The sequence below is a fragment of the Phodopus roborovskii genome, unplaced genomic scaffold, assembly GCF_943737965.1.
Source record: "Phodopus roborovskii unplaced genomic scaffold, PHOROB, whole genome shotgun sequence".
Classification (NCBI taxonomy): Eukaryota; Metazoa; Chordata; class Mammalia; order Rodentia; family Cricetidae; genus Phodopus; species Phodopus roborovskii.
The window spans coordinates 17,368,400-17,392,526 of NW_026126461.1; the positions used below are offsets into that span (position 1 = coordinate 17,368,400).

The 24,127-nt window shown below is 43.3% G+C and overlaps 1 protein-coding gene across 1 annotated transcript in view; it reads left to right on the plus strand.

The window, feature by feature from the left end:
- L3mbtl4 (L3MBTL histone methyl-lysine binding protein 4) overlaps positions 1-24,127 on the plus strand; it is a 317,660-nt gene that overhangs the window by 155,815 nt on the left and 137,718 nt on the right. The window contains exons 9-10 of the mRNA XM_051190683.1: positions 1,506-1,620; positions 19,844-19,922. Coding sequence (XP_051046640.1) covers positions 1,506-1,620; positions 19,844-19,922 — 194 coding nt within the window. The remainder of the gene's footprint in view (positions 1-1,505; positions 1,621-19,843; positions 19,923-24,127) is intronic.

A 24,127-nucleotide genomic window follows, 5' to 3' on the forward strand; every position in this document is an offset into this window, starting at 1 on the left:
TGTTACCAGGCAGATCACAATTTGTGATTCTTTCACCTGTTGGTTCTTGGCTTACCATGTCCATGGAGTTGGTCTAGAGTGGCCCTCACTTAACTTCTTTCTCCAAACACAGTGGTTTTAATGGCTCAATAGAATTCTGGAGGTATAACTAAAAAAGTCTTTCACCGCTGTCCTCTGCACTTATAGTAGCATGTGACCTCTCTGGTTTTGTTTCTCATGGAGTATGCATGACTTCTTAACATCTCAAGCTGGAAAATACAAAAGAGAATAGTAGAACTATTTGATGTTTTACTTCATAAAAATTATTCACTTTGTCATCCAGACAGCATGTTTTAAAATAGTTTTTTTTTTTTTTTTTGGCATTCAAAAACTAATCACTTAATTTTCATTCCATAACTTGTTGAATTTCTAATTTATTATATGCATAATTTGGATGTGTGGGAGCATATACATATATGTACATGCACATGTATGGATAAACAGATGCCTATGTGCTTAATAAGTGAAACACAAAATGATAATAAATGAGCCTATATTCCAAATGGGTTTCTAGACTTGACTCAGGCTCTACTACAAGAGCCCTGCTCATACTGTCGTTTAATAATCTATGTACCCAACAGTGTGTGCGTGTGTGTGTGTGTGTTCTGGGAATTGAACTCATGACCTATACTTGCTAGGCAAGTAATGGGTGGGAATGGAGATTCACTGGACTCAGTTAAGTGAGATTTATCCCAGGAGAAATCACTTACACATGAAACAGATGACCGCTGTGGGTTCCCGCTCCAAGGACGCCACCCTGCCACCCGGATGCTCTCCGCAACCGGACCAGGAAGCACAAGAGTACTGGACCCCAGTCCTACCTTCCCCCCAAGTCCTCACCTATGACCACACCCAAATGGGCATGGTCAGTGCAACAGGTGCGGGCAGGGTGGATATCTCACCACAGGCAGGCAGTCCTCTACTAAGCTGGCTGTTTCCCCAGCTCCGGTAATTTTTTTCTTGTCCGCTTGCCTCCATTGTGTGCTGAGTATCTGCCTGTCTATCTGCGAGGATTTGGGAGCACGCTGCTTCTTTGTGCTGTGATTCACGCCCTTTTCATCGGTAACGGGCCTGTGATGAATTCAGTCTATTAACTGTCATTTCTGTGACTGTGACATGGAAGCTGCAGGACAGTCACCAAGAATAAGTAGCATCCCTTCTCATTGTTCTAGCACTGGCTTAGCTGAGAAAACACACCCGCCGCCTCGCTCCTTCCAGGGTTAGCGGATTTCTGATAAAACCTTCATTTTCCTGCCTCCTTAATTCATCTGAAAATGTGTTTCAGGAGCCTTTCTTGGCAACATTACAAAGCCCTATGATATAACGTTTGAAATATCGTTTCTGCCGAGGGTGTGATTAATACCACTTCAATTTCAACGTCAGATATTTGTTTTCACATTTTAATGAAAGGAAAGTGAAGTAGTAATGGCAAAAGTAGTAGTAATCCCTTGAACACCTCTTAACAGATTCATTTTGATGGCTGGCGCCACAAATATGGCTACTGGATGGATGCTGATAGCCCTGACATTCACCCCATTGGCTGGTGTGACGTGACGGGGCATCCACTGGAAGTACCACATGGTAAGCGATTTTCTCTTTGTCGTTACTTGGAAATACTCAGCCAGAATTCCACTCTTATTGTTGCTTGTCCGTGTCATTATAGTTCATCTGAAAGCTAAGTAACAGACAGGTGAATTAATTAATAGCTGTTAAAGCTAACTCTGAAAGCCAGTTATTCACAATTAAGGCTCAGAGGGCACAGTTTAGATGGGTGAGACATAAATAATCACTAAGAGATAATTCTCATGTTTTCTGAATCAATCTTCCTTTTCTCTATTTTGGCTTGAAGCAAAATGGAGCCGGCATTTCTAAAATCATCTGATCCTTCTCACTGAAGCTGGATCAACCTTTAAGCACCCCTTGTTAATTTTATCATATACAATAAGCAAATTGTAAAATTTTCCCCAAAATATTTTTAAATTCCAGAATCAGAGTGAAGGAACTTTCTTCCCTGTTGGGATCTGTGTTATGTCTGCCTTCCTAGCCACTTAAAGCAAAGGAGGAAATTAAGCCCTCTAAATTCTAATGAGCTTCCAACTGAAATACCGTATTTTGTCTGAGGGAGTCCTCTGACCCGATTAGGCTGTCATGGTGAATCACTAGTTCCAGGCCTTGGTCCCAACAACATTCTCCATTACGGAGTCTGTTTTCTTTCCCTGGCTGTCTGTTTCTCCTTCCATCCCTCAGCCTCTTGAGGGGAAGCTTGAATGGTAATAGTGAGGGTTTCTTGTTGTGGGATATTTGTGCAATGTGTGAAAATGTGTTTCTCTGATTGGTGTCATAAAAAGCTAAACAGCCAATAGCTAGATACGAGATACAGGCGGGACTTCCAGGCAGAGAGAGGAAGCAGGAGATGGAATCTAGGTGCATGGATGCCAGGAGACACAGAAGAAGCATGGTGGGCGGCGCGTGACAGAGTGTAGATTAGTAGAAATGGGCTGATTTAAGTTATAAGAACCAGTTAAAAACAAGCCCAAGCTAAGTCCACACTTTCATGATTGACAAGCCCCCTTGCATTATTGGTGAGCTGATGGCCCAGATGAAAACCCAACTACATATGGCATTCAGTGTGGATGCTCCAGTATCTGGACGTAAGGCCTGAGAATCAAGCTTAGAGAAGTTCTGGACAAGGAGCCAGATGTGGCTAACTTCAAAATGAAAGTCAGAAAAGCATGTTGTGTTGGGGGAGAGGTTGTGCGTTTATTTCCTTAGGAAACAAAAAGTTATGGTTCTCTTAAAAATTAATAAGGATCAGATTTGATTGGGGGAGGCCGCCTAAGAATCTTGAATGCAGTCACGAAGAAAACAAGAAGGACGTGTCCTACGTGTACTGTGGGACAGCCCTCATACTTGACACAACACGATGGATCTTGTATGGATAGAGTGTTGGTTATGCAAAGACACCTTAGCCCTCAGCTGGTGTCCCATGTCCATGTGGTGAGTAGTGAGGATCTATGGTTTGTATTCCCAACCGTAGTTTATACAAACAACCCTAGTAAGTCATGTTCTATTTCTGAGTGGTACTTTAAGTTAAATAGTTGATCAATGTATTCATATAATTCAAGCCATACCCTTTTTCCTTTAGGTCTCCGGTATCCTTGACAATACGATGAAAATAATTGTATTTCATAAATCTAAACAAATCTAAACCCACACATAGTACTTATCTATCGTCTATGAACAGATGCAGTCATCCAAATAATGTTGATGTTGAAATATTTTAGTGGCATTTCTACTTTAAGATAATTTTTTTGAGATGGGTTCTCACTATATTGTTTTGGCCATACTGGAACTCAGTACATAGACCAGGCTGGACTTGAACTCACATAGATTTACCTGCAATTGTCTGCTGGGTGCTACGATTAAAGACCATGCCACTACAACTGGCTTGGATAATTTTTAAAGTCTATTGTTTTATTTGTAATTCATTATCTATGGCAATCATGCTTTATTTATCACATTACAAAGACTTTTTAAAAGTTTAGACAGAGAAAATCTTAGATATCATGTAACTTATCTTCTTAAAGAGTTAGAATTTGTCTCAGATGTCATCTACTTTATTACTTTAGGTTTGTGAAATTTCACAAGTTACTCAACTTGCCAGAAACATTAGGCTAAAATAAGATGATCAGAAGGAGATGTGATTTGAAATATTTGTAGCCTATTGTAGCATATTGTTCACATTGCTTTCCATTTGTTGATAAAGTATTTTCCCTTTGGACCATTCATACTACTATTGTGATATAAATTATGATATTTAATAAAATATATATTATAATAAATTCCCAAGAGGCAAGAAAGAAAGCACTTCCATATATGCTATATATGTGTGTAAGCATTCATGCATGTGATCATGCATGTAAACACACATACACACACACACACACACACACACACACACAGAGGCAGGTGTCGTTCTTCAGATTCCATCTGCTTGGTCGTTTAGACAGCATCTCTCATGAGCCTGAATTGTAGTTTAGCCTGGCTAAGTAGTAATCTTGAGGGATCCACACATTTCCTCCTCCCTGAGCTGGGATGACAAGTATGTCCCACCATGCTCTGCTTCTCTGTATGGGTCCTAGGAACTAAATGCTTGTGAGGGAAGCACTTCACAAACTAAACCTTCCTCGGACCCTAGGGTTGCCTCCTGACAGCATCATTTTGGAAGCTGTTAACCCTAGCCACATTTCATACCACAAAATAAAGGTCGTTTATACATTACACCATTCATTATTTACAGAGATTACCAATTCCATTGTGTCCAGCATTTCTTGCATTAAGGAATTAGCCAGGTTTCAGAAATAAGATGGTAGAGGTCAAAGCTAGACAGCCCTGGGTTTAGATTTCTGACTGACTTTGAGCATACTTCTTTACCGCTGAGCCACAGTTCGGGGAGATAGACTATAGATCCTTGGCTTTCATGCTACCTTGTGACCAGCAGGAACCAAGCAAGGATGGAAGGCCAGGGGTTTCTCAGGCCTCTTCAGTGTTTTTCATTGGCCCAGAAAATGAACACGGTGTGTGTTCCTCCTGCATACCCGTTACAGTTGTGCTGTGGATGATATTGATTAACTTTTCAAATAATTCAAAAGCATTTAGAATTGATCATTGGTTTGGGCATATGAAAACCAAATTTGTCTGAGAACGAGCTTTCCCATTCTCTAAATAGACATCAGAATACATTATGAATGGCGAGTCAAATAAAATTACCCCCATCTATGTGTTCAAAAGTTTCTAGTTGTCGGATAAAATGGACATGATCAGTCTTTACTTCTGCCCTCTCCCGACACCTCCTTCTTGCCCTCTGACCCCCACCTTCTGGTTCCCTCCCCAGGGTTCTGCGTGTGCAAGGCAGCCTCTTGACCACAGACATGCACCCCAAGTCCCCATCTTTTCTTTGTGATTTTGGCAGTGAACCTTCCTTCGGCCTCGGCCTCTGGCTCTCCACTCTCTGCTCAGTCTCTGTTTCGGCTCCTCCTCTTTCATCCCTTGCGCTTGGTGCCGATCTTATCTAATATGTGAGCACTGTAGGACTGTCTGTAGCGGTAGCTCTGCACGCACCTGCACTCACTTGTACATACACAAACATACATGCAATTTGAAAAGAAAAAAATAATCTTAAAAAATCAAAACAAAACAAAACGAAACCAGGCAACAAGAAAGTCCTCTCTTGTGAATCAGACTTAAACAAAATAAAATATGTGACAATATGAAAATTCTTTGATTACACATTAGTGTTCAGGTCAGAATGAAATCAGCTATAAAAACGTGGTGAGACCCAGTGACTCTGGAAGGTGCGGTGGAGACGGGGAAATCAGTTTCTTTAACCGCACACAGGTGTGGGCTACCCCCTGACCACTGTCAGACATTTTCAGCGGCACGCACGTAACTCTGGGATGATAAAGCCCACACGCCATGACAAGAGCTGGTGGAATGTGAAACGGGATGGTGGAGAACATTCCGCATCACGATGGTTCTATTCCTTCCACAAAGAGTCGCGGGGAATGTTCTTGTGCGGGGCCATCACATCAGATATGGTACCCACCCCCATTTCTTACGTTTCCATATAGGAAAAAAAGTTCCTCTCCTGGTTTGAGCATTATATAGAAGCAAGATTTCATAGACACAGGAGAGATTATTTGGTCCATCTTCCCAGAAAATGTCTATCAACCTAAAGGTACTTTGTCCTTGAGAGTCATCAAAACTAGGGATGAAGAAGATAAAAGTATGCATATTTTATCCAGAGGTCAGGGGGCTGACTTACACAGATTGATGACTGGCTGTGGTTAGACCATACTTCCTGCCCTACCCTGACCCCTGTATATGTTCCTTTGTAAACAGGCTAGTCTCTCTCTCTCTCCCTCTCCCTCTGTCCCTGTCTCCCTCCCCCTATCTCCCTCTCCCTCTCCCTCGCCCTCTCCCTGCAGGAAGCAGTTTATTTAGCTGATAAAAGAGTTAGAAGTCAGATCTGAGAAGGGTAGGTTTGCCGGCAGCTCAAAGGTCAGGGGCTTTGCCTAGGGAGATGTCTAAGCTCTCTTCCATGAAGTAAAGCCCTTGAGAGGCCTTTGGACAATCTTCTGGAGTGATGCCTCAAGGCAGCCCCCTAAAAGAATGATCCCTGGCCGTTCACTCCAGTCCCTATGTATCTCTCATGAGAGCTTTGCCCTTGGCCCCAGAATGCTCACCTATTATGTCTCAAGAACTGTCCATCTTCGTTCTGAGGCACGTTGGAACTTCTGGAACTTTCTATAGCCCACGTGGCTGTGCCAAAAGCGAGCCCATCTACTTGTCCAACAGCCTGCTGCATGTGGATGGAGCCAGGTGGGATCTTTTCCTAAAGTTATAAAACCGCTCCAATACTAAACCAAACAGATCACCAAAGGAAACACCTTTACCATTTAGGGGCACTGTGGTTGCAAACAGGTGCCCACTTTAGAGCTAGCACAGAGAGATAAGCGGCGATATGGATGACGCTGACCTGAGAAGGGACAAGTGTTGAAGCACACACCTCTGAACCTCCTCCCTCTTTTCCCCCTCCCACACCTTGTCTCTTCTGTTAGCTTCTTGAACACAAACTACCCCAGAGCTTTGGCTGTACTATCTTTCGTATCTTCTATATCTAACATGGTTCTCATTTTACAGATTCACTCAGATATGTCTTCTTAGAGAAGCCTTCCTGGCTACGCTGTCACTTCCTGAGCGGGAGACAGCGAGTGCTGTGCCCGTGCTTGCCCAGGGTCCAGCATCCCCAAATGGATACCTGTACCTCAGCTAAGAGCTGAATAACGACTTGTGCTTGAGACCGGTCGCAGAGGCCATCTTGGGGTCTCACCTCCAGCTAGCTTTCTTCCTTTTCTTCTCCCCTTTATTTCCTATGAGGTAGGCTTTGTACGAAGCTCAGGATGGCCCCAAACATGTGACCCTCCTGTCTCGGTTCCCCAAGCGCTAGGATTAGCGGTGTGCGCCTCCATGTCTGTCTTTGTGGAAGTGACTGTTTTGGCAGTGGATGTGCACTTTGTCTAATCGGGGCCTCCTAGGAGACACACGGACCAGGCAACCTCCCAACGGAGAGAGGACATCTTCACAGATGGGAAGCTGGCAGGCAGAAAATTGAGCTTTCCTAACTGGTTTCCAAGCGTAAATAACTTTGTCATTCTTCTTCCTTTAGCTTCTGTTTGATTTATATTTGGAAGTAATTACAAAGCTTGATTATGAAGCTAATGGAATGAAATATCATTATGAAATCAAAAGTGTATACTGATAGAATACTAGCATGCACCATGATGATAACACATGCAGCCTCTGCCATTTACGTTAAGGACATGGGGAAGAGGACTAATCAGTTTATCTATGAAACATAAATGAACATCATAGAACATAGCTTGATCAAAAGGTTCAGTTTCGGTCCATTACACAGCAGATGAACCCAATGGCAGAACGACTTGAAAATATACCATATGGTCTAGTCCATTGTGTATCCTGTTAAGTGAGATAAAATACTGACAGTTCGTTTAGAAATGAACAATTAATACAGCTTCCTCTAGCAAGCATTTGGGACTCTGAAGAATAGGAAAGTTTTATTCAATTAGGTAAACATCTTCTTGGGTTGTGAGATAGAAGGCTGTCCGAGTGCAGACCCACATAGGGCACAGTAAATGTGTTCGTGGAGACCAACCCTGTAGAAATGGGAGAATTTCTAACCTAGCCAGGTATCAGCACGTTTTCAAACGTGTTCTGTTTTAAAGAGAATTGTGGAAGGGATCTTTCTGGAAGTGCTTGTTCTTCCAAAACACAACAAGAAAGCAATCAGCAGCTTTAAGAGTCCCCGAGTACTCATTGACTTAATAGACAATTACAGCATATTGTGCTTTAAAAAGTTAGCTATTTTAGAAGTCCCTAATTACAGATTTACATGATAGACTTATCAAGAAAAAATAATACATTTCGAAATGTGCTTACAGTCTTAATGATATTATCTCCTTTAAATGTTCCCTGGTAAAGGGCTTACCCAATATCTGCCTTCTGGAAGGGCGAGGGCAGAATTCTCTTTGTTCTAAATGTGGTCCTGGCTCAGAATGATTTGGCAGAGGGTTTCCTCCTCACAGCTAGATGACTGCACTCCTGGTCTCTGTTAATGTGCAGAGGCGCTGGCTGGAGGGCTACTCTAGGTTGTCACAGACTGGCTCCACCAGTGTTGAGACCAGAATAGTCACTGACTTCTGAAAGTTCTGTAATGTGTGGGAGCACATTAAGACCTAACACATTTGCATCCTGGCCTAGTTATACTTTACCTCTGGCCATGGACTTACAGAGGTCAAGCGTGCGGGTGCACACCCAACATCTTGAGTCAGGCAACAGATCTTTCAGGATTTCTCTGGGAGACTTTTAATCTTTTCCCAGGAAAAGGAGCAGGACTTGGTCAGGGATTATATTTCTGTCTGCAAATATCTACATCGATAATGATGGAAGCTCCCTGGGTGGAGGCGTTGGCTGGCTGCTGGTGAGTCCACTCAAGGAAGCAGGCTGCCATTGGGTAGGCAAACTTTATGTATCTACTGTAGTGGCTGATACTCTAGAGCATGCAAATTCCTACGGGATGTGATTTCTGCCTCAGAAAACCATGGATTAAGAGGGTCACAAGTCACATACTGTTGCCTGGCCTGGCATATCCATGGCTGTCTGAGACACAGACTGTTCGTGGCCTTATTGGCTGCTGACCATACTAATATTTAGTGCTGAGACAAAACAAACAAATCACCATGGGAGTGTCTTCTCTCACAATTGGAAGGATGAGAAGAGCCAAGAGAGGGTGCAACTCCAGGGTCAATTTCAAGGCAAGCCAAGTGGTGGTGTTTAATCTCCTGCAAAACCTCTTGTTCATTTGTCTTTCGTGGTATTAGAAAAAGTAAGTAGTACTTGACAGTTTGTTTTACAAATAGATGTCTCCTTAAATGACTCAAAGGGATAAACATAGAACCAAATGTTTTAATGAAAAGAAACATTTTATGTTCTTTATATGGAGCAGCCCTATGCGATGGTGGTGAGTTTTGTTCACTCGGTCTTTTAAGTAAACGAGAATGAAGAAGTTGAAATTATACAAACCCAGGACCCGTAGAACACTGGGGAGAGGCCAGCTTGGGAAATCGCAAACCGTGTGGCATATTTAGGAATTCTGAGCTTTCGACTTCACTTTTTCAAGAATGCTTTGGTACTCACTAGAATGAGAAAGTAAAATTCAGAGTTTCTTTTTGTAAGCAAAGTTTGTAAGCTCCACACAGACTCCTACAATTATGAGAAGAGATACTTACCACACAGGTCTTTGGGGGGGTAGTGGCTTTGTGTGTCTGTCCATCCAGCAGTGATAGCCATTGAGAGACACACCCTAGGAGACGCCCACAGGACTGACATGTTTGCAAAGATCAGAACTACTCTCAAGAGCCACTGCCGCTGTACCATTTCTGATATGACCCATTAGACCTGAGCCCTAGCAGTCCAGGCTTCTGCTGTCACTAGCACATCTAGTGGCATTCTGAAGAGTCTTGCTATGTTGTCTTGCATTCAGACCTCCACACAGGTTTTCTATATGCAGTGTTATTTCTGTAAGTGCCAAAGAGATGAAGGTCATCACAGCAATTGTGGGGGCTGGGATGCACACATCACTCTTCCCGCACTGTGGACCCTCTCCTGCAAGACATTAGTCCACGTGGACCCTCCCCATTCTCCTCAGGACTGCTTTGCTCTACTGTTTGTCTGAACATTAAAAGCTTTTATTGTCCCAACAAATTGCAAAGCAGAATAAAAGAAATGCAGTTATGCAAGTTCTCATTCTTTAATGTGCAGCCTATGTGTCTTAGATTGACAGGAACATCTCCCACCATCCCCTTTGAAGTCATCATTTTCTCTCTTTATTGCAATGCACTTGTTTTTGCGATGGAAGTCGTTAGAGAAGCAGAGGAATCTTTTATGTAACCTCCCACCAAATGGTATCACAATACCAACAGCCAGGCGAAAACGATCCAATAAAGTAGACTAAGCTGAGGCCTTGCAGCTTATCCCAGTGTTAGGTTCTAAATTCAGTAAGCATTGTGAGAGCTTGTCTGGTCACAGTCAGTGGGAAGCGTATCTCAGCGAGCTCAACAGAGTGGGCTTCCTTCCAACCATCCAACTAGACCACTAGAGTCATTAAGGATAAGGTGAAGGCATTAGAAAGAGTTGAAAGACACTTTATAGGAAACCTACCATGCCTTAACACACCAAAGCATCCTAACTTCAGAAGATAGCTCATACTTGAGAAACATGTTGAAACTGAGGAGGAATGTGACCATCTCTGACTTCCGTGGCCTTGTAGAATCCACTCCAACTTGGACCTACTTAATAGTTCACTTCCTGTCCTTTTCTTCTAATGTGTGTGTGTGTGTGTGTGTGTGTGTGTGTGTGTGTGTGGTACATGTGTGCACACATTTGCTTGTGTACACTTGAGCTTGTACCTATGGGGTAACTCTATTAGGTTGCATTCAGTTATGCAATCACGTTAATGTGCATGAACACGCTTGCTAATTTGAAAGCTAAGAATGGTTGAAGAGAACTTGTATGTACATATATGTTTAATGATTTTGAGTATTATGTAAATAAATGTTAGCAGAAAGTTAGGGGAAAGTAAACACAGAAACAGTAATAATAATGCCTCACTGTGTGTCTGGATAGACTCATCCGAGCAGGGAGTCAACAGGGAACATTATATTGGCACACCACTGTAGACCAAGTCCTAAAGACCAATAGCACTGTAGACCAACATACATAGAGCACACATAGTCTGTCCAGCACGTTCAGACTATACCTTCCCAAGTGAGCATGGAACACTCTGTAGTGTCTATCATAAGTTGGACCTCTAATCAAATGTTTAAGCAATTAAGAACATTAAAATGACTTTTAGTATCTCTTCTTATGGCAATAGTGTAAAACTAGAAATTAATAATGGCAGGTACTTTGGAAAAGTGACATAACATGGACCAATGGGTAAAAGAGGAGATAAAGGAGTCAGCCAAAGTATCTCCAGGCATCTAAGATGTAAACACAGGGAATGAAAACATTGAGGAGACCCTCTAAGCTACAGTGGGAGGGGCTTATAGGAGCAAACATACCTGGGAAAGGAAGGACTCGGAGCCAACAATTTGACTTTACACTTCAAGGAACCTTCAAAAGTTGGATAAATGTCAAAAGAAGAATAAACTAGGCCAGAAGTCAGTGGAAGTACATAAATGTCAGAGAACTAAATGATGAATGGTCCAGAATTAAAAAAAAAATCAAGAAGCTAAGAGTTGTTTTTCCTTAATTAAAAACAAAAAGGCAAGCCTTTGACTGAAAGGCATTCAAGTTGATACCACAGAGATGTAAAAGGCTCTACAGAGCAAGTATGAACAATTACACCAGACAAACCAGATAATAGGAAAAAGGATATTTGCAGGGAATGCCAATCTACCCAAACTAAATCATGAAAAATATAAAATCTGAGCTTATTAATAATAGACAAGGAGATTGAATTGTTGATAAAAGAAGTTCCTCATGGATAAAGCCCAGGATTGGATGGTTTCACAGTGAATTATGAATTCAACCAAGAAATATAAGAAACTCATGGTAGTCCATACCACATATTATATATATATATATATATATATATATATATATATATGTATGTATGCATGTATGTATATATGTATATATGCATCACATATATTTGCATTCAGTATACATCCACATACATATGCACATGCATACATCATGTATACATACATGTGTACATATGTGTATCTATAGCTACACACACAATTGAAAGGGATACAGTACTTCTAAACTCCTCTTACAAGGGCCACACTCATCTTGTTGCTGAAGCCAGACAGGAGGAAAGAGATGGGAAGAAATGTGTGATATGTGGGTCAATAATTCCTGATAGACAAAACCATAAAACATCTCTCTATAAAAAAAAAAACCCATCCCTGAATCCAATAGCTCATTTAAGTAAGATTCATCCCTGAGATTCAAGAATGGACTCGACACAGGCAAATCAATAAATTTGGTACTTTATGAAATGAATGAGGGATAGGTACCAGATGATTATGTCAGTAGATAACAGAAAATGCTTTTGATAAAATTCAAAATACTTTGATGGCAAAGACACTCTTAATGAACTAGATATAACAGAGAGGGCATTATCATAATAAAACCATTATGACAGGCCCACAGCTAAGAGCACACTGAGACCAGGACGAGAAAAGGTGGCCTACATTCAACACTTTAATTCAGCATGCTGCTCAAAGACATGGTCAAAGCAATCAGTGGAAGACAAGAAATTAAAGACATCCAGACTGGAAGGGGTAAGATAGTGTCTCTTGGTTGATTGCACACACACACACACACACACACACACACACACACACACACACACACATGTATGTATGTAAATATCTCTATCTATCTATATATATATAAACAAAGTTAGATCCTTACATTATATGCAATACATTAACAGCATAAGTGTTAGGACTTGAAGCTGCAAAGTTTGCAGAAGAGAGCATAGAGATAGATCCTTGACACTGGTCTGTTTGTTGTATGTTTGTTTGTGGCTTTGCTTTGAGACAAGCTATATGTCTATGCCACAGGCCTGGCCTGGAGCTCACTATACAGAGCTGACGGCCTTGACCTTGGCAAGTCCTCTTCGTTCATCTCCCTAGTGTTAAGAGCTCAGACATGCTGTGTGCCTGACTCTGGCATTGATTGTAAAAGGGAGCTTCTGGCTTTCACAGCACAGGCAACCACAGTAAAAACAAACTAGTGGAGCAGTCCAGAGAGGAAGTTTCTGCAGACAAGGGAGATGACCAAGAGGCAATCTTTCTGCAGAAAAGGAAGAAGTACTCTCAAAGCTTACATGAGATGAACAGTGACGAGCCCTCTCCACCAGGGTTGGGCACAAGTGACACACACAGGTCTGCCCAGCTGTGCAGCCCAGCAGAGACTGCCCTGGCTCTTCGAAAGGTTTAGAAACATCTCCACGGAGGCCAATACTGTTCTATAATAACAAAAGCAAGATTTGTGCCTTTGGTTAGAGATAATAAGCTGCAGTATAAATTATTTACTTTGAAATGTTGTGGTATATTTGAATGGAGAAATGGCTCCAATTCAATCTGTAATGTTCCCTTACTCATTAATGTCAGTTACACACACACACACACACACACACACACACACGCCTTTTGTGTTGTTCTAACCCTGGTTTGTGCAGCCCAGTCTAAGAGGTTCATTCAGATGCTGAGTCAGAACATTTTGTTTCCCACCAAAGCTCTTGGCCCATATTTATCCTCCACGGCATATTTTTCAGGGATCCCTGTATAACTAATCACTTGTGCAGAGCTTAATGTATAATAAATGCATTTTACAGTTTTGTTAAGAAAATGTTTGCCTGTTCGCCATTAGAAAGGGTGGCTTTCTACTCCTTTTTAAATAATAAGGTATTGTTCCTCTTTTTGACTTAGCTGCTGGGAAGCTCTGTCAAGTCTGTAGAGGGGATTTCTGGGAAATCATTTTTATATATTTCCTAACCTTCGCTATGTGAGTGATTACTGTTACAGGCGCTGGTCTTTGGGATCGTGGGATTGCCATAGTTCTGAATGCTTTCCTGTGCTATGAAGATTCTTAGATTATCTTTCCAGAGGCTTTTTCTAGATTATCAAGGAAATATGAAATTTTCATTTTAGGGTATTTTTAAAAAGTTTCTTCTATGCAGTAGCACTGAACCATTATTTATTTTCCCCATCTCATATGCATATCAAAACATAACATCCAGACACATTTAAGTTAAGCACACATGATATTTGGTTACTCAGCTTCCTTCAGCTTGAGAAATTGTTAGATACAGTAGGCATCAGTCACCTCTGATTTCCCATGGTCAGTAGAGAACAGTGTGATTGACTTATAATTTCAGTTTGAAAGATAGCGCTTATTGCTTGCATTCTCCCATGGTAAGTGATAATCACTCCATTACAGTTTTGCAAGCTACAAGTAAATATGTTAGATACGACGGGTTAGGGAAGATGTAGCATCTGGCCTAACAGTTTCTAATTTCAAATGAAGGTTACATCACTTGCATTATGTGCATACATGAGTGGCCTATTTTATCTAGTTTAGTTCTAGCTGTAATGCATTTTTCTCCTTATCCTTCCCTGCTTTACTGTTGACCTTACTGCCGTTGCTGAGATTACAGAAGGCACAGTGGAGATGTATGATAAACCCACAAGGGATGTGGCAGCCCATCCCGCAATGCTGGCTTCACCCCAGTTTCTCCCTGTTATGTTCGTGTCTTTTCTAATATTATCCCCTCACCATCTACTGAAGAATTACCACCATCACTCGGACAGAAGAACCATAAAAATACTTTTACAATAAGCCCACTTTGGTAATTATTTTTATCTCACCATCCACATATGAAATCCTGAGACAAAATTCCCAAACTTCTCCTTTCCCCTACCGCCCCTCTCATCCACGCCTTTCATGAAAATGTTCTTTTGCCAAAGCCGGGGGCAGGTGGGCTGCCTTGTGTCTCTCCCTCGGCACGGCACCATCTCCGCGATTCTCCGGCGTTTTCTCCCAGGCTTCCCTCCTCGCCTCCTCCCTGTCCCTTTCTGTGCTCACCTGTAAGCATGTTTAAGTTTGTGCTCCTGAGACTTTGTTCATTGGCATGAGCTCCCCAGGAGTCCCATCTCATCCCTTGGGCAGGCAGCATCCACTCTGATGGAGAGGTCACCGAAAGCCTGTGCAAGTTTGGTCCAGGAGAGGAAGTGGGTGGAGCTCAGCTCAGCTCATTCTTCAGTTGGCACTTGGAGTTTTTTCCAGTCCATCCCAGGAAGGAAGAGTCTATGCACACCACCCCTCGCCACCCTCTTTGCTGTCCCCGTGGCTCAGGGACTCTATGGTGCCTCATGGCTCATATTTCTGCAGGACCTCGGCTGCCCTGCCTTAAGACACAACCCCAACCCCAAGGCCCCCTTCTCTCCCTATGTGCCTACATGCCACCCTCGCTGTCTGTCATCATGTCCAGAATTTAAGCGTCAAGAGGACCAGGCCTTTCTGTTTGGTGGTGACCTCTACTGACAATGTGGAATGCTGGGGAATGGAATAATACATTGCAGGAGCTTTTGTAAAGTGAACAAATAAAGCCCGAACCATTCTCTTTACTTTTAAAACAAGAAGGGATAAATTATCCTCACTCTTGTATGGTCAGTGGCATTTAAATCCATCCACCTCTCCAAACATCAGTGTTTGCGTATCCTGTACTGGGTGTTACCACTGAGTACTAATGCTGTGTTTTTAGAAAAAGTTGCTAAAGGAATTAGGTCAAGTGCATGCGTTTCCAGCAGCGAGTCATTGAGTCATTGCTGGTGACATAAGGGTACGGATGCTGCAGCCTGGTCCTTATTCTCCGATGCTGGCCAACCTCCGTCTGGACCTTTATGCATGTGTCTGCATCATGTGCATTAACATTGTCGCTCTGTCCTGGGTTTTCTGTATGCCCAAGCAAGTGACCTTCTGAGAGGAAGCTGAGACCAGCTTTGGGGTGGGGGAAGGATGGCCGAAGTCTCTGGTTGCAAAGCCCAGCCTGTTTTTACAGTAGATTATATCTCAGTGGATTATATCACAGTGGGTTATTGTATCACTCAGACACAGGCATTTGGAAAGAAAGGGCAGGTCCCTTTCCCATCCCTAGGATCCAGTACAATCTCTTGATTCTTGATTCTGCTTTGATTGCTCTCATCATGTCATGTTTACATGGTAAAAGACCTGATTGTCTTTTTGTAAAAGGGCAAATTGCTTGCTTTTAACAAAGGAAGAAAAACAACAGATTTGCTGCTTTAGCTTCATGATTTTTCAGCGTCGTGACCCATGGCATCTGTTCACAGACGCGCACTCAGAGAGGGCTGTTTGGACTCTACGTTTGACCTCTGGTAGTGGGTCCAAGGTTGTCGATAACCTGGGTCAAAATTGTGTCTCTGTCCTCCTACTTCAATGGTGACAAGTTAGGGATGGAGAGCCTCACTCTAGCATTGGGAGCCAGGGAGGCTGCCAAGCAACATAGGAAGGCGATTCAAAGGAAGGGTGTCAGGGTCTGGGACCACCTCCCTGGAGAGATAACTTAGAGCAGAGAAAACTTTTTCTCTTGAGACTTCTATTTCTAAGTATCCAATTACCAGTAAGATAATCTTGGCAAACATTGTTTCATGGGGGGGGGCACACTAACTTGATCACAGGTACCTTTATCGTGGTGAAAATTGTTACAGAATTTACAGGTTATTTTCCCCCAACAGAGGACGCTCATCTAAATTTCCACCAAGTTGACCACCAACCCTTCCTCACTCAGAACTCAGTGTAGAAGCTGCTAGGTTCAGTGCATTCTTCTTTCATATTATTCTTCGCTCTGTGTTTGTTTTATCTTTAGCTATGTGCTTAACGTGGTAACCCCTCCTCCCAATCTTTCAGGCCAAGCCTCTCCTCAAAGCCCCCACAAGGAGAAACATACGGTGACCATCGGGGATTGGAAAGAAAAATGTCTGTGCAGCTATTAAAAATATCACTCTAAGTTATAACTTAATCCAGGGCATTAAAACATCCCAGAAAATGTTTTAAGTAGCACTTCGTGTATATGGTGCATTATCCACTGAGCTGCTGCTGAGATGGTGGAGACGCTGTCTGTTTGCTTGGCTTTGACCTCTGAGATGGGGCAGGATGGAAAGAAGTCTTGTGTGTATTCCGTTGTTTGTTCTCTTGAATATCCCTCTATTTGCTCTTACAAGTTAAAAGATCCCTTTATTTACTAAATGTGGTAGAACCGTATTCCTTAATGAAGGACTTAATAATTTGTGAGCGTCATACCCTCTGGTTTGTCCAAAAGTTAGTTTTTATTTGCTTGCTTTTCACAGCTGTTTTCTGGGAGCATTTGACTGGGGGTTGAACCTTGGGGGCCTTGAGGCAAGAACTAGGCAAGAACTTCCCGTGTTCCTCAGGGCTTTGCCTAGCTATAGATGAGGAGAATCATGCTTTCCTCTATTTGTCCTTCAAGTTGTTTTAACGTCAAGAAGCATCTAAAACAATATTTTCTATTGTATAGTAAACCGAATGAAAATGTATGTGGTGATAATATTTGTTCAAATATTACCAGGTGCTGGGACCTAGCATACATACAGTATAGTCACTATGTGCTGTGAATTTCTGGTTCCCAGTAAGCCTCTTTTCTAGCAATGAGCACATCACGGGAAGAACTCTAGGTCGTTAACCCCCAATTCACTTATAATCACTTACCGAGGACCTGTTATGTGTCAGGCTAGATATTGTTTTCAGAGTGGCAAAACAGATTCAGGATTACAGCCTCTAATCTAACAAAATAAATAGACATCAAACAAATTGTTTAATTCGTAATGGAAATGGGTTTCCTGGGTTGAGGATATCTATGACCAAGGAGGATAGATTAATGTGGGTCGAATAGTGAAATATGGAGAGGAACAGAGGTTATTACTCTAATACATCTGTCTGTGAAGGGGAAGGCGAATAGCCCCTGAGGAGGGAAAGCTACAAGGTCTATTATTTCTCTCTTTATTTTCCTTTACATGATGCACAAAAGTGGACCGTATTTAAATATTGGTTAGTTACTTGGTGCGATAGTCTAAAGATCCTGCAGAATGAGTCCACACAAGAGTGGTGAGGAATTTGCTTTGAGGAGAAGCAAATGCTCACTGCATTGCAGTGGAATGGGGGGGGGGGTAGTCATGAGAACACAGGCAGGAGAGGACAGTTCCTGTCCACTGGTCCCTGTCTTCTCAGTTGGCAGGCGGCAGGCAAGCTCAGCTGCAGAGCCAGAGCCTGGAGGTGAGTGGAGGATTTTGCACAGTCAGCACTATGTGTGACTATTGCCCCCCCCCCCGCCCCCGCCAAGAGAATGTAGTTACATAAGATATTTGGGGAGCAGCCTGACTGAGTTGACCCAAGTTTTCCCTTCCCATATTGACAGAGCACCAAGGAACTTCAATAATTTGCAGTAGAATGTCAAAGAATGGCAGCTAGATCCTGAATTAGATGAGGGAGTGGGTTATGGCGAGAGGGAACTGAGGGAGGGAAATAGATGGGCTGGCAAATACACTGCTGCTGGAGGCAGCAGAGGCAGTTGGGACTCCTGAGCGGGCAGGCTAAAGGGACATGCTTTTGTCATCGGCTGGGCTGCTCTATCACTGAGGGGGTGGAGACAAAACAGACCCAACTGATGGGAGATGCTATTATGTAAATATGTTTCTCATACTGGTTAATGAATAAAGCACTGTTGGCCAATAGGAAAGCAAGATAGGCGGGACTAGGAGACAAGGAGGAAAGAGGAAGTAGGAGTCAAGATGGAGAGTCTGGAGAAGGCAGAACCAGCAGCCGCCTCTCCCTGGTAAGACCACGTGGAAATACATAGAAATGGGTTAATAATTAAGACAGAGCTAGCCGGTAAGAAACAAGTAACTGGCCAACAGCATAATATCAAATACAGAGTCTCTGTGCGTTTTTTGGGGCTGGCGTGGCCGTGGGACAAGACTGGCGGCGGTGGGCGGAAAAACCTTACTCCTTACACCCAACATGGTCCACTCTGCGTGGCCAGGTGGCTCAGGGAAGGAGACGCTGGAGAGGAAGTTAGTGATGGACAGGAAGTCCTGGGGGCCTCTGAGCTTGCCTGGGTCAGCTGTTGAAACAGAATAGAGTGGAACTCGGTCACTTGGACGTCAGTCTTCCCTGAGTGACATGGTAACAGGGGCAGATTGGTGACTGTGTCTGGGAAGATGAGACGCAGGAGGGTTTGGATTGGCATTGGGAGGACAAGCAGGGCTGACTTCTCTCCCATGGGTTCCCAGGGAACCTTCTGGAGAGGCAGTGCTGACCCAGACAAGACAAGGGGAAGCTGGAAGCTTGTTGGGCCTGAAGTAGAACCGGGCAAGCTGGGGACAGGAAGGAAAGCAAAGGGTTGAAGAGAGATACCTCCTAGGTTAGTATGAGGGCGTAGGATGGAGCATTCCATGAGCAGCTCTGTGTGTGTGTGTGTGTGTGTGTGTGTGTGTGTGTGTGTGTGTGTTCAGGTGGAGGTCGACACTTGTGAGCACAATTACAAAGATGAACTTGGGGATTTAGCCCTGTTCATCTTTAGAGGCAGACTCATTTGGGAGTTATCGTTAAGTCACCTCAGGCTTGGCGAGTTGAGTACAGTAAGGCATAGTGTTATCTAAAGGAGGGAAGGGAAGGAGGTGAAGCATCAAGTTGCTTTTCCCTTGCCTGCTCTTCACAGCAACAGTCAGGGGCTTGGCTAGGGAGAAGGTGCTGGGCTCTGCACCCTCCCTCACTGGCTTGGTTGAGGACGTTTATGGAACTCCATCAAGTTGTGGAGTGCAGCCTTTGCCATTACTCATCTCTAAGGGGGAAAAAAGAGTGAAAATTCTCATATGTGACTTTCAGTTTTTAAGTTCTGCAATTCCTATTCATTTCCCCCTCTATGATGCTAGCCGGGCTGTGGTGGTATCTATTACAGCCATCGCAGGATCAGTCATGTCATTTTTATTAAATCGTCACCGTACTCGGTGTTTTAACTGGTAAAGTCTCAGCTTACATCATTTACATATTTTAGACTTTCCAGTTCTTCTTCAACAAGAGTTTTCAAGCTATGTTCTTTTACCTCCTGAAGGGGCAAGTGATGTGAACATCCTTCCAGGTCAAGCTGTATGTCCTACCCCTGGGTGCCGAGGAATAGGCCATAGCCACAGGTAAAGACTTTTCTTACTTAGAGAGCATTTTGCAGACTGGCAGCTACATGTGACTCGAAAATAAGTCTCAGGCCTGATGCTTCGTCACTGTCCCGTCTCCTCTACTGAGACCCGTCCTTGACGAGTCCTTCTATCTGTCCTCTTCTGACCTTTTATGGCCATGGCCTTCAGAGGCATTTCTAAGCAGACTTCTGCTTGAAGTCTCCGGCTGTCTGCTGTGCAAGGCTTTCCCTACAGCACATTCTTTCAGATGTGCTCACCCTGCTACTCTTGTGTGAGGCACCTCTGCACCTACCCAGTCTTTCTTGTAGAAAACCCCTGGAACCCTTTGCTTCTCCGTCCTGTTTTCCATGTAGTTAAAGTTCCCTTTCCCACCCCCCCCCCTTCTTTTTATTCACTCGGAGGATAGCTGATTCCGTTAAAGAACATGAAATGAGAGTGAGATTATTTTCAAGGTTTTAGGGATTTAAAAGAATGCGGAGTGTGTGGTGCTTATAACGACATGCATGCAAATAAACTCATAAATTTTTGCTATTGTCTCTGTCCCCCAGTAGTCTGTGAAGTTATGCACAGATGAGTCATTTGTATTAACGATCTAGCAAGAGAACACAAATTAAAACCCGAAGAGAACCAGTGTTAAATTTCCCTAATACAAACATCGGCAGTAAATTCATCGAGAAAGGAATACGCCATGTAACACGTGAAGCATGAAAACATTTGCTCACGTGACAAAAATGTAGTTGCGTCACGGGAACCCCTTGCTTTGTCAGGGAATGGCGATCTGAGAAGGCGGCGCCCAACGTAGTCCTAAGGCAATTAATGGAGGTGCAGCGGTGAGCATGTCGTGTGACTACCTGTATGTAAATGCTATGTGTGTAGATGTGTGGAAGGCCCATTGGAAAGAAAGGAATCAAGTGCTAGCACATGCCTTGGATGCCTGTGGAATCAGCAGGGGCTTGGGGACTTGAGCAGAGCCGGGGGTCTATTGAAATGTCTCAGTGTCCTGTGGGGACAAGAGGAGGGCAGTAAAGGTCAAACAGAGGGTGTCCACGGGAGGAGGCTGCTGTAGAGCTAGGAATGTTGGCGTTGGAGCCGCTTTCCAGACATTGTCAGGAGATGTGGCTACAGTCTTCATTAGGCTGTGTGTTTGTATGTGTGCTGTGCAGGTGAGTGTGCAAGTGTGCCTACGTATATACTTTGTGTGCAGTGTGTGTGTGTGTGTGTGTGTGTGTGTGTGTGTGTGTGTACTCTGAGCTGCAAATTCCAATCCGATGTTCACCAGCCCCACGAGTCTGTTTCAGTTAATATTGATTAAGATTAAACAATAAGAAAACATCATCTCCATGTTTCAAGTGCTTAGTGGTCACCTATGGCTGTCGTCCCCAACAACGTATGTGTAAGACAGAGTTCCATTGGGCATACCCAAAGGAATCTCACATAGTATTCTGTCCTCTTTTGTGGAATTTTGTAAGCGAGAGGCTTTTCTTAGTCTTTCATTTACAACCCGAGTCATCATCTTCCGGTGTGACTAAGTCATAATGTTGCAGCTAGTGCTGCCTGCAAAGCGCTCTGAAGTTGCCCTCCCCTCCCGTGGAGCTGGGGCTCCCGGAACACGTTTTCAGTCCCTGTCCAGCAGTATCGCCCATGCCCATGCTCTCCATTCCTCCCAGCTGCCTTGCTGCCTTCACTGTGTGCTGTGGTGTCACTGGCTCAGCTTCCCTGGATGGATTCTGAAGAAGTCTCAGTGGGCATGGACTCCCTTTTCCGTAATTTTCTCTAAACCCTTTACTAACCCGGTATGTCAGAAACAGGGACCGCTTGCTGTCTTATCTGTGTTGTTAAGGTGAGTATGTTTGATGTGTTCTAGACACATCTTTCAAGGTTGGATTGCACAGACTAGAACATAGAATAAAGATGAGTAAGACGCGGAGAGGGAAAAGGCCCACTGCAGGCATATGGCAGTGCAAACAACTGGGCATTGTTAGTGAATCTGAAGGCATTAGTGACGGCCCCACCTTCCAAATCCACAACTACTTGGGGCTTCAAAGGGGTTCTGGTGTTGTTCAGTTGGGTAACTGTTCTTGTCTAGTTGGAGAACTGGTTAAACACAGAGGGGCTTCTCTAAGTAAAGGCAAGGTGTGCAAAAGCTTCCCAATTCCAGGGGATCCAGTAATGACTAATGACAAGAATGAACATCTGTAATTACTTTATTTTTAATTTTAGAAGAGATAAAAACTTAAAGATTAGATTGTTTCACATTTACATACTAAGGGTTTATAAAGCATTGAGTAAATGCATAATATAAATAAAATTACAAGCATTATGAACAGAAAGCCTATAACCTTGGTTCTACTTAAGAGTATTTTATGTTGGGAAATGAGGCCATGTTGCCTGGTGGGGTTGTGTATGAAGGCACTCATTGGAGAGTGGGGACCTCAGGTGACCTGGGAAGATTGAGTCCACACTAAATATCTCAACTCTGCTTTACTCTTTCAGTCAATTTACTGCCCTTGTAACTTGAGACTATGTTTAAATTGCCTTGCAGTTAACTGAATACGATTTGTTACATTGTGTCTAGTCCTGGAGTTTGTGTTCTTTGTTTATAAATACCATTCTTCACTTCTTGTCTATGATAATATCTATTCAGATACATGCCCACATCCACATGTACCCATGCACAAGCCTGTTAAAAATATTATTCCATCTCCCACCCAAAGAGATTACCCCAAACTTTGTTCCTATAGTCAAAACGATGGAAAGTAGAAAATGAGGATTTTTTTTGATAATTTTTTTATTTAAATTTGCAACAAGCTTGTTTTACATGTCAATCCCAGTTCCCTCACCCTCCCCTCCTCCCAACCCCCATCCCATCCCCTACCTGCTCCCCAGGGAGGGTGAGGCTTTCTTCAAAGTCTGTCATATCATTTGGAGTAGGGCCTAGTGTTACCAGCATTTTCCCGACAGCCTGGTCCCAGAGCCGCTTCAGTCCCAAAATAACATCCAGAGACTCTATTCGTTATAAAGCTGTTGGCCAATGGCTGGAGTTTCTTATTGGCTTACTCTGCCTTAGCTATTAACTCATTTCTATCAATCTAAGTGTTTCCACGTGGTCTTAGGGGGGGTTGTAGTCCATACCACTTACTTCTTTCACGGCCTACATCTTGACTCCTCTCTACTACATCTCCCAGAATCCTCCTTGTCTCCTAGTCCCGCCTATCTTGCTTTCCTATTGGTCAACAGGGCTTTATTCATTAACCAAATGAGAAACATATTTACAGAATGACATCTCCCATCAGCCTAGGACCTCCCCCATGTGTCTAGGCTGAGAGAGTATTCTTCTATGTGGAATGGGCTCCCAAAATCCATTTGTATACTTGGGATTAAATACTGACCCACTACCAGAGATCCCATAGACTGCCCAGGCCTCCTAACTGACACCCACATTCAGGGAATCTGGGTCAATCCTCTGCTGGTTTCCCAGCTGTCACACTGGGGTCCATGAGCTCCCCTTGTTCAGGCCAGCCGTTTCTGTGGGCTTCTCCAGCCTGGTCTTGCGCGGCACTTAAACAGCAGATGAGGATTTTAAATCCTCCCTGTTCGTCACACCCAGATATACTTCTGCATCAACTGTAGCTTAAATCACTTTTGACAAATTTAAATGAAAAAAAATTACATATTCTAAACAGAGGTTCTTTTTTTTTTCTTTTCTCTTGGCATAGATTTATCTTTTCAAACTAAAAGGCATCATTCTGCAAGATGCCTCTTGCAATCTCATTCCAAAGATTATTGGGCAATTATTATTATTATAGTCAAAGGAAAAAAAGAAAAATAAATCAAAAATCAGATTCCCAAGCAGTTGCACTCAGGGCCTGTGCCTGTTTCATTTTCATTGTTATGATGAAACACCATGACCCAGGCAACATATAAAAGGATGTGTCTAATCCGGGGGCTTACAGTTGGAGAGGGTCAGTGCCCTGACTGGGGAGCAAGAACAGGATAGTAGGAACAGCTGGGAGCTCACATGGTGACCCCAAGTGCCCGTCAGGGAGAGAGGGGCCTAGGGAATGGCACGAATTTGAAATCTCAGAGCCCTCCAACAGTGACACATGTCCTCCAGCAATGCCACATCCTTCATCCTTTCCACACAGCCCCAGCAGCTGGAAACCAAGTCTTCACACAGATGAGCCTGCGGACATTCTCACTTA